Source organism: Ixodes scapularis, unplaced genomic scaffold (assembly GCF_016920785.2).
Source record: "Ixodes scapularis isolate PalLabHiFi unplaced genomic scaffold, ASM1692078v2 PGA_scaffold12__126_contigs__length_90152505, whole genome shotgun sequence".
Classification (NCBI taxonomy): Eukaryota; Metazoa; Arthropoda; class Arachnida; order Ixodida; family Ixodidae; genus Ixodes; species Ixodes scapularis.
In genome coordinates this window covers 9648348-9660550 of record NW_024609838.1, presented here as the reverse complement: position 1 = coordinate 9660550, position 12203 = coordinate 9648348, and the positions used below count along the sequence as shown (strand labels likewise).

The window sequence follows — 12203 nt, the reverse complement described above, 5'->3', positions numbered from 1 at the left end:
TTCCCCGCTAAATTTAGCGGAAAAATTTCCCCGCTAAATCTAGCGGGAAAAATTTCCTCTAAATGGGAGGCGAGCAGGAGAGGAGGAAGAACATAGCCTCCTCACCCTACCTTCCCCTCCTCCCCCTCAAGAGCTGCGCTCTAATTCGGCGTTACAGGGAGTTGTAAACGACTTTCTTTCCTCTTTTTTTTCTGAAGGCTTTTTCTTAATTCGCAACCACTCCTCTAATCTCAATGCCCCCCCCCTAATTCCAGTTCTTGGGGTAACCCCTGCGCTCGAGAACTGTTGATCTAACGTTGCAACATACTCTAAAAGCACACGCTAAATGACCAATAGAGACAGAGTTCAAGCTATATCATATTGAACCATGGTCAGAATGCGACGAACAAGGGCATAGTTGGAGATCAGACATCACTAGCACTGTCCGAACAATCCGAATGTATGGACGAGCTGCCGGATGACGACATACGATGTTCGGAATCCACGATGGGCTTCTTGCGAATGGGTCGCGGCTCTTCCGAAGGGCGGAGCTGGAGGAATAAATAACGAGTGGAACAATTATTATTTAGAAGAAAATGGTACTTATGCTATTTTTTTTTATCACCGAAAAAGCAAAGAGAAACAGACGCACTAGATCGCCGAGGAAGTCTTGAAGCAGAGCGAGAAAGTCCGATAACCGGACATAGACGAAGAGGTCTCGAAGCAGAAAGAAGGGGCGATCCACGAAGACCGCCACGTAGGTGATCCTCAGGGACAGGTAGACATGCCGGAGGTTCTGAAGGGAGAAATGCACACAAGAGAAGACAAGGTAAACCGGAGCGACAAGACCAACACGCGGCCCTGACGCCACACCGCTGCGGTGGCGCTGCTGCCGGCGCATGCGCAGACGCTTCACCCCGCGCGAATCGGGTTTTGCGCACGTGCAGCACCCACACCTGGCGTGGACGAACGCCGGTTTGTTTTTAAACACCGAGAGTTTATATGCGGACACGTCTCGAGCATGTTCGAAGCACGCTTGCGTCATAAGGTAAACATGTCCGCAGACAGCTTTTGTATGACCGATGTGAAGGGACCGCCATATGAAACACACCGGAGATAGCGTCTGCGGACTTTGTCTTTTGTATGATGCGTTAGCGATGAGAACGCGGCTTTATGCTGCGACAGACCAGAATCGTATATTCACCTCAAGAACCGTGCACATTTAGAAACGTTCCTCTTCTTTACTAATTTTTGTCGAGACGTGCACGTTTCAAACTAAAAAATGCGTTGTTTCTTCCTTTGAAAACCAACGCTTGTAAGAACAACTTCGCGCAGCGCATAAATAATGCATAAAACTTTGTGTATTTTTTTTTTTTTTCTTGATGCCACATATGTGAATAAAGGAAGCGTTGAAGAGGAGGAGCTTACCACGGCGTCGGCAGATTCTTGTGGGCTGGTGAAGAAGTCCCGGACGTGGGAGACGGCGTCATCGGCAAGCTGGCAGAGAGCTGCGGCTCGAGCGGTGATGGAGGCCTTGACACAGACTTGGGCCTTCAGCGCGACGGTGTCCAGGAGGGTCAGGAGGGCGATCACGTCCGAAACGCTGGATGAGGGACCTTCGACAGCCTCGAGGCCCCGCTCATTCATACGCTGGCAGAAAGAAGGTCGGAGACACGCGTTCGTTCTAGAAACGTTTACACCTCTAAGGGTGTCAAATTGGTGTTCCTATACACGTTTGCAAGTGCGGTCTCAGGGCGCCGCCATCTTGCCCAGTGGGGTGCGCTTGGGCGAGGCCACAGTGCGATTATGACGCCTTAGCAAGGCTTCGTAATCGGACTAGGATAAAGCCCCTCGATGTGTTTGCGCTTGTCTTGCAAGTAGCGTCAAATGCGGGAGTGCACGAGGCCCATGTCTCGAGCGGCCCTTGGAAGCAAATGGCGGCGCAGCACTGGAATGAGCGGGCCTTGGAAGCGAATGGCGGCGGAGCACCCGCTCATGGCACGTGTCTCGCGCGCCTCCACAACAATGGTTGGCGGTACTTGTAAAAAACGCTTTTATCAAGGGGCTTTAGACTAGGACGCGTCCAAGCGCACCCTAGCGAGCAAGATGGCAGCGCCCTGAAGCCCGACTTGCAAACGTGTATACACCTCTTTTGTTTAGCCTCGTACCCAGCCACGTTGTTCCCATCTCCGGTATGCGTTCCGAAAAAAAGCGAAAGGTTTCAACCCGGGAAAGGAAAAAAATATATAGAAAGGACATAACAAGAAGGAATGACGGTTGCAATTAAAATGTTAACACACTCTACTGGCGAAGCGAGAGGAAAGCGATGTTTTTCACGCATACCGGAAGTTCCAAAATTGAAGATGGCGGCGCCCACGTAGAAAAGGTGTATACACCAGTATCTGTCTCTTATGTCACTCCGTTATACGGTGGCGCTGCTTTCGACATGCGCACACGCTTCACTTCATGCAAATCAGGTATGAGCAAACGTGGACATGTTTGTAAATAATGTGTTGGTTTATACCTGTGGTCTACACCCTTTCAGTATCCTTATTTCGAATAATGCTTTCATTTTAATTGTAAAACAATGGGGAGCTGTACATGAAACGTTCTCAGCCTTGAAAGGAGTAACAATAAGTACGAATGCAAGCGCGTGCTACGGTAAAGTTAGGCAAACAACTTTTTTTAAGTTTTTTTTTTCTGTCCTTTTAGTCTTGATGTTTTTTAAACATCGTCGCCAGTTATTTGTCACCAGTTCGCCTGTTGCTTGAATATTTTACCCGCTTCAAACAGGGAGGATCTGTTTACGGCTACATGAACAATTATGCCTGTGTCAATGTGTTTTTTTTTCTTCCTTTGCTTGGAGATACATTTACTGGGCTTAAATAGATTATGCTTTACGTGAAATATTTGATGCGAGTAAAGCAGCATACTTTTCACCTTCGTATTTTCGGAGACGAATGGGTGTCTGAATTGTCAAGTACCTGAGGGGGTGGAGCAGTCGTGATTCCTCTCTCAGTGGGTTGCTGTCTCTCTGCACGTGAGAACTACACGTGGTTAGTTCACTGTAATGTGGCGCCCTTTGCTTGTGAACTTGATGCTCGAAAAAAAGTATCCCTAGGCTAAGATCGTCAGCATCCTCCTTTTAGGATGCTCACCAGCATCCTAAGGGTGTTCCTTAACACCCTTAAAGTGTTGGCCCCAAGACAAGCTGATTTACACCATCGAGGGTGTAAACAAATTGGTGTGTACTATGAAACAGAAAGCAATCTTGAGGCGGTAAATGAAAGGAAGTTGAAAGACACACCTTATCCAAAGCAGCGTTGACGAATTCCAGGAGCTCTTGAGAATAGGCCAGTGTCGCCGTTGTGCAAGCGGAGACTGTCTGAAGTGGATGGGCAGCATAGTGAAGGACATCGGCAGATATGGCCTTGATGTCGCTAATCTGCTCCGTGTTTAAAAGGAATGTATAAATAAGTTAAGGCCCTCGGAAAAAAAACTCGGTAACTAAAACAAATCAAAACAAAAATGACGGAATGATGTTTGTGAGGATGAGTATAGACGATTTGCAGCAGCTGTGCATGGGCGTTGCCATAACCGGCCTTCCGTTTTTGTTTCCGTATTCCGTTCACTTCGATCATTTCATCATCAGCCCAGTAGGACAGGTTATTGCCATTTCGATTCTACTGCGTCCTTCTCTCCAGCACCTTTGTGGAGGCTCGTCAACGGCCGTTTCAGTGCCTCGGCATCTCAGTAAGACAAAAGAAGGTCGGCAATGCTGGCCTTAATCTGGCGCGTGTGTAAAGTGTATATAAGCATACAATGCCACTGCTATAGAGGCATCGTTTGAAGTTAAGCTGTCTGTTCATATAAACGGGATTGTTAGCTGCAGACAACCTTTATCAAGTACAGCGATCACCTTTCGGACGCCATAATCTTTAGCATCGATGCACTTCTTGCAGCCGTAGATGCAAATGTCCTTGAGGATTTCGCCGGGCTGCTTCTTCGCCACGTCCGGGTAGACGTCTTCGAGCTTATCGAGACCCCGGCAGGCGAGGTCATCCACGTAGCCGAGCTGGCGATTGAACTTGTTCACAACGGACCTGCCGCCTTCAGCGACGAGTCCAGCACCGCTCTCGACAAGCCGCAACGTCTTTGCCACGACAACGTCGCTGTCTTTCAGTCGAGCGTAGAACCGGGCGGCCTCGTCCCAGAGAGTGACCACAGCGGGAAGGGAGCTCAGGCGTCCCATGAAGTTGAACCGAGTAGCTGGGGTGACTTCGGCATCCCGGTTCCCGGCAGACATTTCAGCGTCAGCAGTCATCTTCTGCACAATAGCGTGCACGAGTTTAACGTCACGGTCAAGCAACGGTGTATACCCTGCGCGACACTGTTAGCGCGAACGCGACATCGGCACCCGTCTGCATTTACTTACACACAGCATTGATGGGCAATTATCGGCTTAGGTTGCTGTCCTAAATTAATGGGAGCTCGCGAGAAACGAGAACGTGCACGATTGAACGGCACGCGCCGCTCAATCGTATGTTCAAGCACGACGCCAAGGACAGCGTCGTCCTTGAGGTAAATAGAGGTCGTCCGCTAGGCTTCTAGGATGACCTTACTTGTCCCATTACGCGAAAAAGCGGCGTCGTTGTGCCCAAAAGATGGCCTTAAAAATACGACATCAAGCACGTGCCCCTCACGCTCAAGTACGGGAAGCGTGATGTCACTGCCGGAGCGCCGTTTGCAAAAGGAGCGCTTCGGACGTCAACCGTTCTCGTTGTGTGCTTCGTGCGATGAACTGTGCGGCAACCGCGTCTGCATCTACGGCCTCGACATCGGCAGCAGCGTCTACATCTACGGCGGCTTTCGCAGGCAAAAATGGTCGCCCACCCAAATATGCCACAGCCTCCTTAAATGTCCTTCTCTAGGTGTCGTCCTAGCAGTCGTCCTAGACGTCTTTCTTGACGTCGTCCTCGACATCATGCGTTTTGTAGTGTCCTGTTTGGACACCCCTTTAGAGGTCATCCTATAGATGCTGTACTTGGCGTCGATCTCAAGGACGTCGCCATATACGTCGTCCTAAACTTTAATGCGTGTAGAAACATTACTCGAAAACATTTCCCCCGCGGGTCTATAATGCTTTCGCCTTCCTACACCGTAAGCAGTCTTGAGTGTCCTCCTGTAATTTTTTTTTTTCGGCCCGGGTAAATATACTATGCACCGCCGAAACCGCAAACTCCTTGAGAATTTGTTGCTGGTGATTGGGATAGAACGCGAAAGTTTGAGAACATAACGTACATTGATCAAAAGTTAATCGAGAAGAAACGAAATTTCTCAATGAGCCGACGTCCACCTAAGCCTAATATCGTTAAAACAAGAAATGCCACTGTGGGAGCATCCGTCATCCATTTCAATAAAAAAAAAAAGAAAAAAAAAAGCTTAGCAAGAAAGACGAGGCTGTTTTCTCGCTGCTTACAAGTTTTATTTTGATTGTTATTATTTTTGGCGATTGAAATATGTATTACATACGCGCACAGTGTCATTCATTGTTTTGACGATGTTAGGCTTAGCAGGACGTCAGCTCATAAAAAAAAAAATCTTTTTTCTCAATTATCTTTTGATGCAGGTGATGTCATGTTCCCGAAATTCGCGTTCTGTTCCAACCGCTAGCGTGAAAATCTGACGAGGTCTTAGCTTTCTGGCGATGCTTACTTTATTGACCCATGACCGATAAACACGGTTCTCGTTTCTCGAAAACTCCCTGTGCTTTCCGCCACACTAAAGCCGCCGTCGCACAGCTGCGCGCTGATACAGCACGCAAAACACAGCCTGCAGACACTGTCTGAGGTGTGTTTCTTCCTTGTATAACAATCCTGTCACATTAATCATTAAAAAAAAAACCGCTTGAAGCATGCTTGAGCCGTGTCCTCAAATGTTGCCGTCATCATGTATGCCGTGTCCCCCTTGCCTTTCGCATGATGTAAGAGCATGTGACTGGGGCTTCGTAGTACTTCCGGTATAGCCGTTCAGTTAGAAATTAACGATCACTGGTTCGCGCTAACAGCGCCGTGCTGTGTACATAATTAAGTGTTCACGATTAAAAAAAAAGGAAAACAAAAAAAGAAAAGAAAAGCTGAGGTATACCAAAGCACTTCATATGAGTTGTGAATGCGAAAGCATGCCAGCCGCTCGTCCGCTCCCTTTGTCGTCTGCTGTGTACCAGCGCAATTCGGGATCTATAGGAGGCCATGGCGCAGCGGCCAATCGGAGCCCGATCGACGCGCGCCAACCAATGGAACCGAAGGCGATCGCAGAAACTAGAAGCCGTTTTTGCGCTTCAAACTGATGACGTCAGCTCGCTCCATGAGAGAGTTAATGCTTTCGCATTAAAAAAAAAAGTATTGGAAGTTTATACAGAACCAAGCGTTAGGTTACGAAGTAGGTTGTAAACAGCAGATTGATATGAACCACGCGACTTATTGTGTATAATATTGAGTGCCTGGACAGAAGCCTGCGAACCATTGAAGAACCTTTTGATGTCTCTTAAGGAGTGCAGCACATATCAAGCTTTTCCGAAGACGCATGAGCCATTTCCGCGAAAAAGTAAGTATGCCTCTAGTATTGGCTGGGCGTTAAAGGGGATCAAACTTGAAAATTCAGGAACTTTGCGAGAAAAAGTTATTGTGACTAGCGATTTGGGTGACTAGTTCAGATGTGTCTACTGATGTGTAGAAGCAATTGTCAGTGGAATCAGTGACTATCAAAATTTCCCCGGAGCTTTAAGAAAGAAAAAAAAAAAAAGCGCGAAACTAGGTTTACTGAGTACGTGGCGTTTTGATATAGAAAGGCCACGTAAAAACTCCGGTATTGAAGGGAGCTTGCGTTGACTCCCTCGCACTCCACAAATACTGCGGCCTGCACGGGAGTAAACCGAACTCCCTTCCGCGGCGGAGTATATAAAACTCCCACATGGGATTCCGAGAGGACGAGCGATTTACTCCCGTCCGGGTATGTTTTCGTTTACCGAAGCTGAGTGGATCAAACTTGAGTCGCTGACGGATAGGTTATTTACAAATGACCTTTCGAGTGGCTCCAATTAGAGTCACTATAGCTAGGCTATCTAAGATTCCAATCCGTGAATTTTATTGGAAACCCCTCAAAATGGTACGAAAATAATCTCTGGAGAAGGGGAGCAAGAGGAACAAAGGACACGCAGTCGCGCACCAGTCACCTAGCTGTGTTTGGAGATTTGTGTTTGTCCTTTGTCCCTCTTTTCCCCCTTCTCCATGGATTATTTTCGTCATTCTTGTCCAGCTCGCTTGCAATTTTGCATTTAATCGCATTATAAACAAAATGTTATCTTAAAGGGCAACTCAGCTCAATTCCGAAGATTTCGGGATAATGAGTGATTTCTAATTAAAAAGCCCTAGTAAAAGACACTACGTCTTTTGCTTCGCGAAAAATGGGATATATATTTTTAAATCTAATTTTAAACACGAGCGGAAATCGAAACCGAAACTTCGGCTCCGTCCGGCAACATTGGCCTCGGGCCGCCAAGTACATGGCCATCACGTGGTTCGAGAGGTCACGTGATCCTCGGTCCAACGACGGGCGGGATGGGGGCGGGCGGGCGTGCGGCAGGCGCGAGTGTCGTCTGCACCGCACTCTTCGCCACGTTTTGGTGTCTACGGCATTTGACGACGTCAGCACAACTGCGGCATAAGTCTGGGACTCTGCGCACGTGGTGGCCATAGTGTGGACGAAACTCCGAGAGGCAATAATCACAAACGGTGAGACGACGACGGCGGTTGTGACGCGAAAGACGGCGGTAACGGCGGGACTACGACGGGCGGTTGGTCTGCTCCCAAGAAGCGCGCTGCGCAGGCGCGTACATCAATCACGTGGACACCGCTGAGCGCCGAGAGGCAACGTTGCTGACGTCACGCGCTACGCTCGATCGGAGAAGTGAAAACAAGCAAAAGGGGGCCATGTAGATGGCGTTTAGCTCAATGTTGGCTCCGCCCATGCCGTAGCCTTGACTGCGCTGTTAGTTGCGCCTGAATTTGCCCGCTGGAGTCAGCCGATTTCGGCAACTTGGTGAGTTGCAAAGTTTGCCGGACCGTTTAAGAAACATTTAGACAGAACTGCGTCGTAATATTTGACGTGTGGTCTTCCTAGGCGATACTGAAGAGAACTGCATTGTTTTTTCAAAACCAAAAATGAAGCGGAGTTGCCCTTTAAGTCACCAGAGGCATAGAAACGCCATGCGGTCTCATTGTATACCAAAAGCCCATCGATGCAGTCTGGCAAAAACATCGGCCTGATTTTAGTGATGGTGCACCGTGACCAAACGTGGTCACTTCGTTTCACACTCCTCCGGTCACCCCTACGCCGAGACTGCGGTGGAGGCTGTATACGTGCTCCTTAGGACCAATCGTACGTCTTTCCTTTGCAACGTCATCAAGCTCCAATACCTGCCCACATAAGAACGGAGTCAGGTGACGAAAGGGATGGTTGGCAGCCGATCCCACGATCTGACGGAGCCAGTCAAGCAGCGCCAAAAGCAGCATCACTGGCCAAAAGCGCACCGTCACGGTGGATGAATGTTAATGGCTATACCCTCTGTAACAGGGGGTAGCTTGCGCCACCTATCGTCGTCTTTGCGCGATAGCACTGGCCTAAACAAATGACGCACGGTGAATTCGGCCTGACCAGCTGCGCTTTTTCTCTTGCGCTCGATTGCTTTAGCCGGCGGTATTAAAGACGCAAAGACGACGAGTGCAGTGACGGTATGCACTTTTCGCGCTGCCTGAGTGACTGGTAGGCTGTCGCAACACCGGATATAATATTTTGCTCGACGCGTTTCAAAGAAAACGCGAATGCATATTGTGAAAGAGGCTCAAGAAGGCGCGTTGACTCCACGAAGCGAACATATATGGTCGGCCACTATTGCGTGACGGGTAATTAAGATAAATAAAGCATTATCGAGATGCGAAAAGAAGGTATAGAGTAGACGTAGCTCCTTGGCAATAACCAGCCGGTAACAGCTCCAGGCGGCGCTAGCAGAGTGAAAGCTCACGGTTATCTCGTTGTACCTTGGCAAAGGGTGAACGATAAGCCCCATGTGCACATTGCGTGCCGACGGCTTTGATACGCGCTACGCATACGAGCGCAACGCCACTCATATTATAGACTCTATAATATGTGTGGCGTTGCGCTCGCTGCGTCATGCTCTATAATAATTATAGAGCATGACGCAGCGAAAAACTCTACACTCCTTCGCAGTAAAAGCGCACTCCGGTGATATACGTAGTCACGCTCCGACTGGCCCGCCGACTGGCATGTTATACGATCACGGCTTCCTGGCCTACCCAGTATTTCTTGCTTCAGACGCTAGGCTGCGCCACCAGAGTAGCAGCTCACGTTTGAACCATGCAGCCGCCACTCCCAGGCATACCCAATGTTTCGTGCTTCAGTCGCTAGATAGCACTAAACCAAACAGCATTGCAGGTTGCCATGATATAAGCGCGGTGTTATATGCTTCAGTCTGAACAAGGGCGCGCCAGACAGCCTCATACAGAGGAAAGAGATACCGTCTTGCGGGAGCACTGCGCGAGCAACGACCTTGAATCTTTGCTGCCGCAACTTTATCGTCTCAGGGTAGCTAGCAGCAACGGAAAGGGCGCACGGTAATTAACGATAGTGTTTTCAAGGAACACACGGTGGTATCGCTCCGTGCCAATGAGACGGCGGCGTTGACAGATAAGAAAGACCATCCAAGCGTTTCTCAAAGTGATTAAAAATAACACTTGACTGGGGTGCTCGGAGATGTTGTTCAGCTTGTTTGTTTACTGGCAAGAAGGAGAAAAATAAAGGCGAATAAACAAGGACAAAGGACGTATTAACTATGCAGTCATGTATCGTTAACATGAACTCCTCCGTTCCCGTAAAAAGACGTCAATAATGTGAGTTTTTTATAATAACGAGACAAAAATGCATGTATTTTTTTTTTTATTTTGTCCCCGAAGTTGTTTATATTAGCGGGGATCTATATTAATGGGGTTCATATTAACGAGGCATGTGCGCACTTTGCACGAGCTACTTTTTTCGGGTTTGGGACAAAGGCTTCATTAATACGTTAATGCAGCGGCGTAGACTTGCCATTTTCCCGGGGGAAGGGGTGCTGCGCGTTACCTTTTTGCCAGAACTCGAGATTAAAGCTAACGAAGGCACGCTGGGATTCCATTTTTCATGTATTTCGTCAATAAAGGCAACGTGGGCGTTATTTTGTTTACATGCCATTACTAGAAGCTCGTTACATGGTACGTAAACAGCGTCTCGGTAAGGATTATGGCCCGGGCCCGGGGTGTGGGGGGAAGCTCTGCCTCCCCCCCCCCCCCCCCCTTCCCGGATTTTACCAGGGGGGGGGGGGGGGGGGCACGAGCCCCGATGTCCCTCCGAAGTCTACGCCTATGCGTTAATGGTATTACTCGCTAACGTTGCAATGTCCAGCCAGCTGAGCTTGCCACCAGAGAGCAGCGGTGAAAACGACATCATGCATAAAAGGCGCGAAAACGCGATGTCACCTAAATGAGACGAAGCGACCGCCGAAGCAAGAAATGTTCAACAAATACAAATCAACATGACCCTAAAATTCAAAGAAAAGAAAAAAGAAACCTGTCAAAAATTTACGATAAAAAAAAAAAAAACACTTTAGAAGGGCTTTTATGGAAATACTCTTCCGGCTAGAGTTCTTGAATATGTTCTTGTCTATCTGGGAACTCCACTTGCGACTATAACCAAGCAGCAGAGCATGTACAGTTAAGGCCTGTTCCCACATGCAGCGGAGCGCTACAAGCATAGCGCTTACCTCGCGCTAAGCGCGTGCTGATGGGAGCGTTCACCAGCTTTGTATCACACCGTCAAAACTGTTGCTCATTGCAGACGATAAGTAACTGACGGCACGTGAGGAGCGCTACATCAGCGCTTCGCTGCATGTGAGAACCGGCCTTTACTCTACTTCCGACTATACCCGGCAGTGACATTGTGAGGCGTCTTTAAAGGAAGCGAGAAGTGTATTCGTAATAAGGACAACTCACCAAGTTTGTTATCCACTCGTCGATAGGGAGGCGTAAACTGCGGCAGTTGCCTTCGAGTGTTTGGCCCGCGAATAGACGGGTCAGCGGAGGGCGGTCGTGGCTGCCTTCAGCCCATCTTGGAGCGACGGGGCAGGAGATGGACTGAGTCGTGCAGTCGCCCCTTCGCTTCGTACATCAGATTAGGAAATGCGTCCTGGCAGTCCAAGGTCCGAGTTCGTTTCCCAGACAGATATAGCCCCTCGTCTCTGCAAGACGCAGACAGCTGTATCTGCTGTGCGTGCGTGTCTGTGTGTGTATTTATGAGTGCGTGCCTGTGTCCGCGCCCTACCTCTCTTGAGCTGTCTGTGACTTTTACTCTGCCCTTCCGGTAGGCACCAGTCGCCGACAGTTTCAAAAACGCATGGCTTAGGAGGTTCACGCCTTTTGATTCGTTTGTTTGTTTATGACTTTATTTAAGACATACCTGTAAAGAGATGTCTCAGGGGGACATGGCAAAAGATATAAATGCCTGGTTCCTGCTTCCGCGTCTTGGTCAAACTGGGAGTGAGAAAACGTCAGGACACGACGAAAAAAAAGACATAAAGGCGGAGGCGCACTCATAATTCCGTAAGCCCTTTTCAAAACTTTCATCTTTCTTAAATTGCAAAAAAAAAAAAAAAAAAAGGCTTCTCTGCTATTTTTTTTTTACCACTATGGCTTAAAAGCCTCCTTTCCCAGTCCTTGGGCTGCTACTTGCTCCAGCTCCCGTTAAGAGAGGAGGGCAAGCCGTGGAGTGCAGACTTGAGCCCTTCACTCCAAAAAAGTAACTAAGGACCTTTACAATTACTTCGCCTCAAAGGTAATGGATTACCGTTACAACTTACTCCCCGTAAGAAGTAACTGATTAATTACTTCGTTACATTACTCGATTACTTTCGCGTTACGCCAAAACAACACTCAAAATACGCGTAATATCTACTGCGCGTTTCAGGGGTGAAATTTAGGGTCCCATCAGAAATAAAAGCTATTTCGTACCATCTACCCTACTTTTATGTTAATAATTTTAGGAAGACGAATCTTTACAATATTAAAGTGCATAAACGGGTGTTCGAAAAACCGATTATTGCGCTCTCCAACCGGAAC

General features: G+C 48.3%; 1 protein-coding gene across 1 annotated transcript; it reads right to left on the bottom strand.

Annotated features, from left to right (window-relative positions):
• Positions 1 to 344: 344 nt before the first annotated feature.
• On the bottom strand, positions 345 to 11354 carry LOC8025149. The gene is made up of 6 exons (XM_029974834.4): positions 11082 to 11354; positions 3899 to 4306; positions 3287 to 3424; positions 1408 to 1629; positions 632 to 775; positions 345 to 530 (listed from the first exon to the last, which is right to left on the bottom strand). The coding sequence occupies exons 2-6, from the start codon at positions 4301 to 4303 to the stop codon at positions 405 to 407; spliced, it is 1035 nt and encodes a 344-aa protein (XP_029830694.2). The 5' UTR covers positions 4304 to 4306; positions 11082 to 11354; the 3' UTR covers positions 345 to 404.
• Between the last annotated feature and the right edge of the window lie 849 nt (positions 11355 to 12203).

What these genes read in the sequence shown, in the direction of transcription:
- LOC8025149 (XM_029974834.4), bottom strand. Translation starts at nt 4,303, where the DNA reads ATGACTGCTGACGCTGAAATGTCTGCCGGGAACCGGGATGCCGAAGTC. An exon ending in AAGAATCTGCCGACGCCGTG is followed by an intron (nt 776 to 1,407) that starts GTAAGCTCCTCC and finishes TTCTCCCTTCAG; the next exon opens with AACCTCCGGCATGTCTACCT. An exon ending in AAGACTTCCTCGGCGATCTA is followed by an intron (nt 531 to 631) that starts GTGCGTCTGTTT and finishes TTATTCCTCCAG; the next exon opens with CTCCGCCCTTCGGAAGAGCC.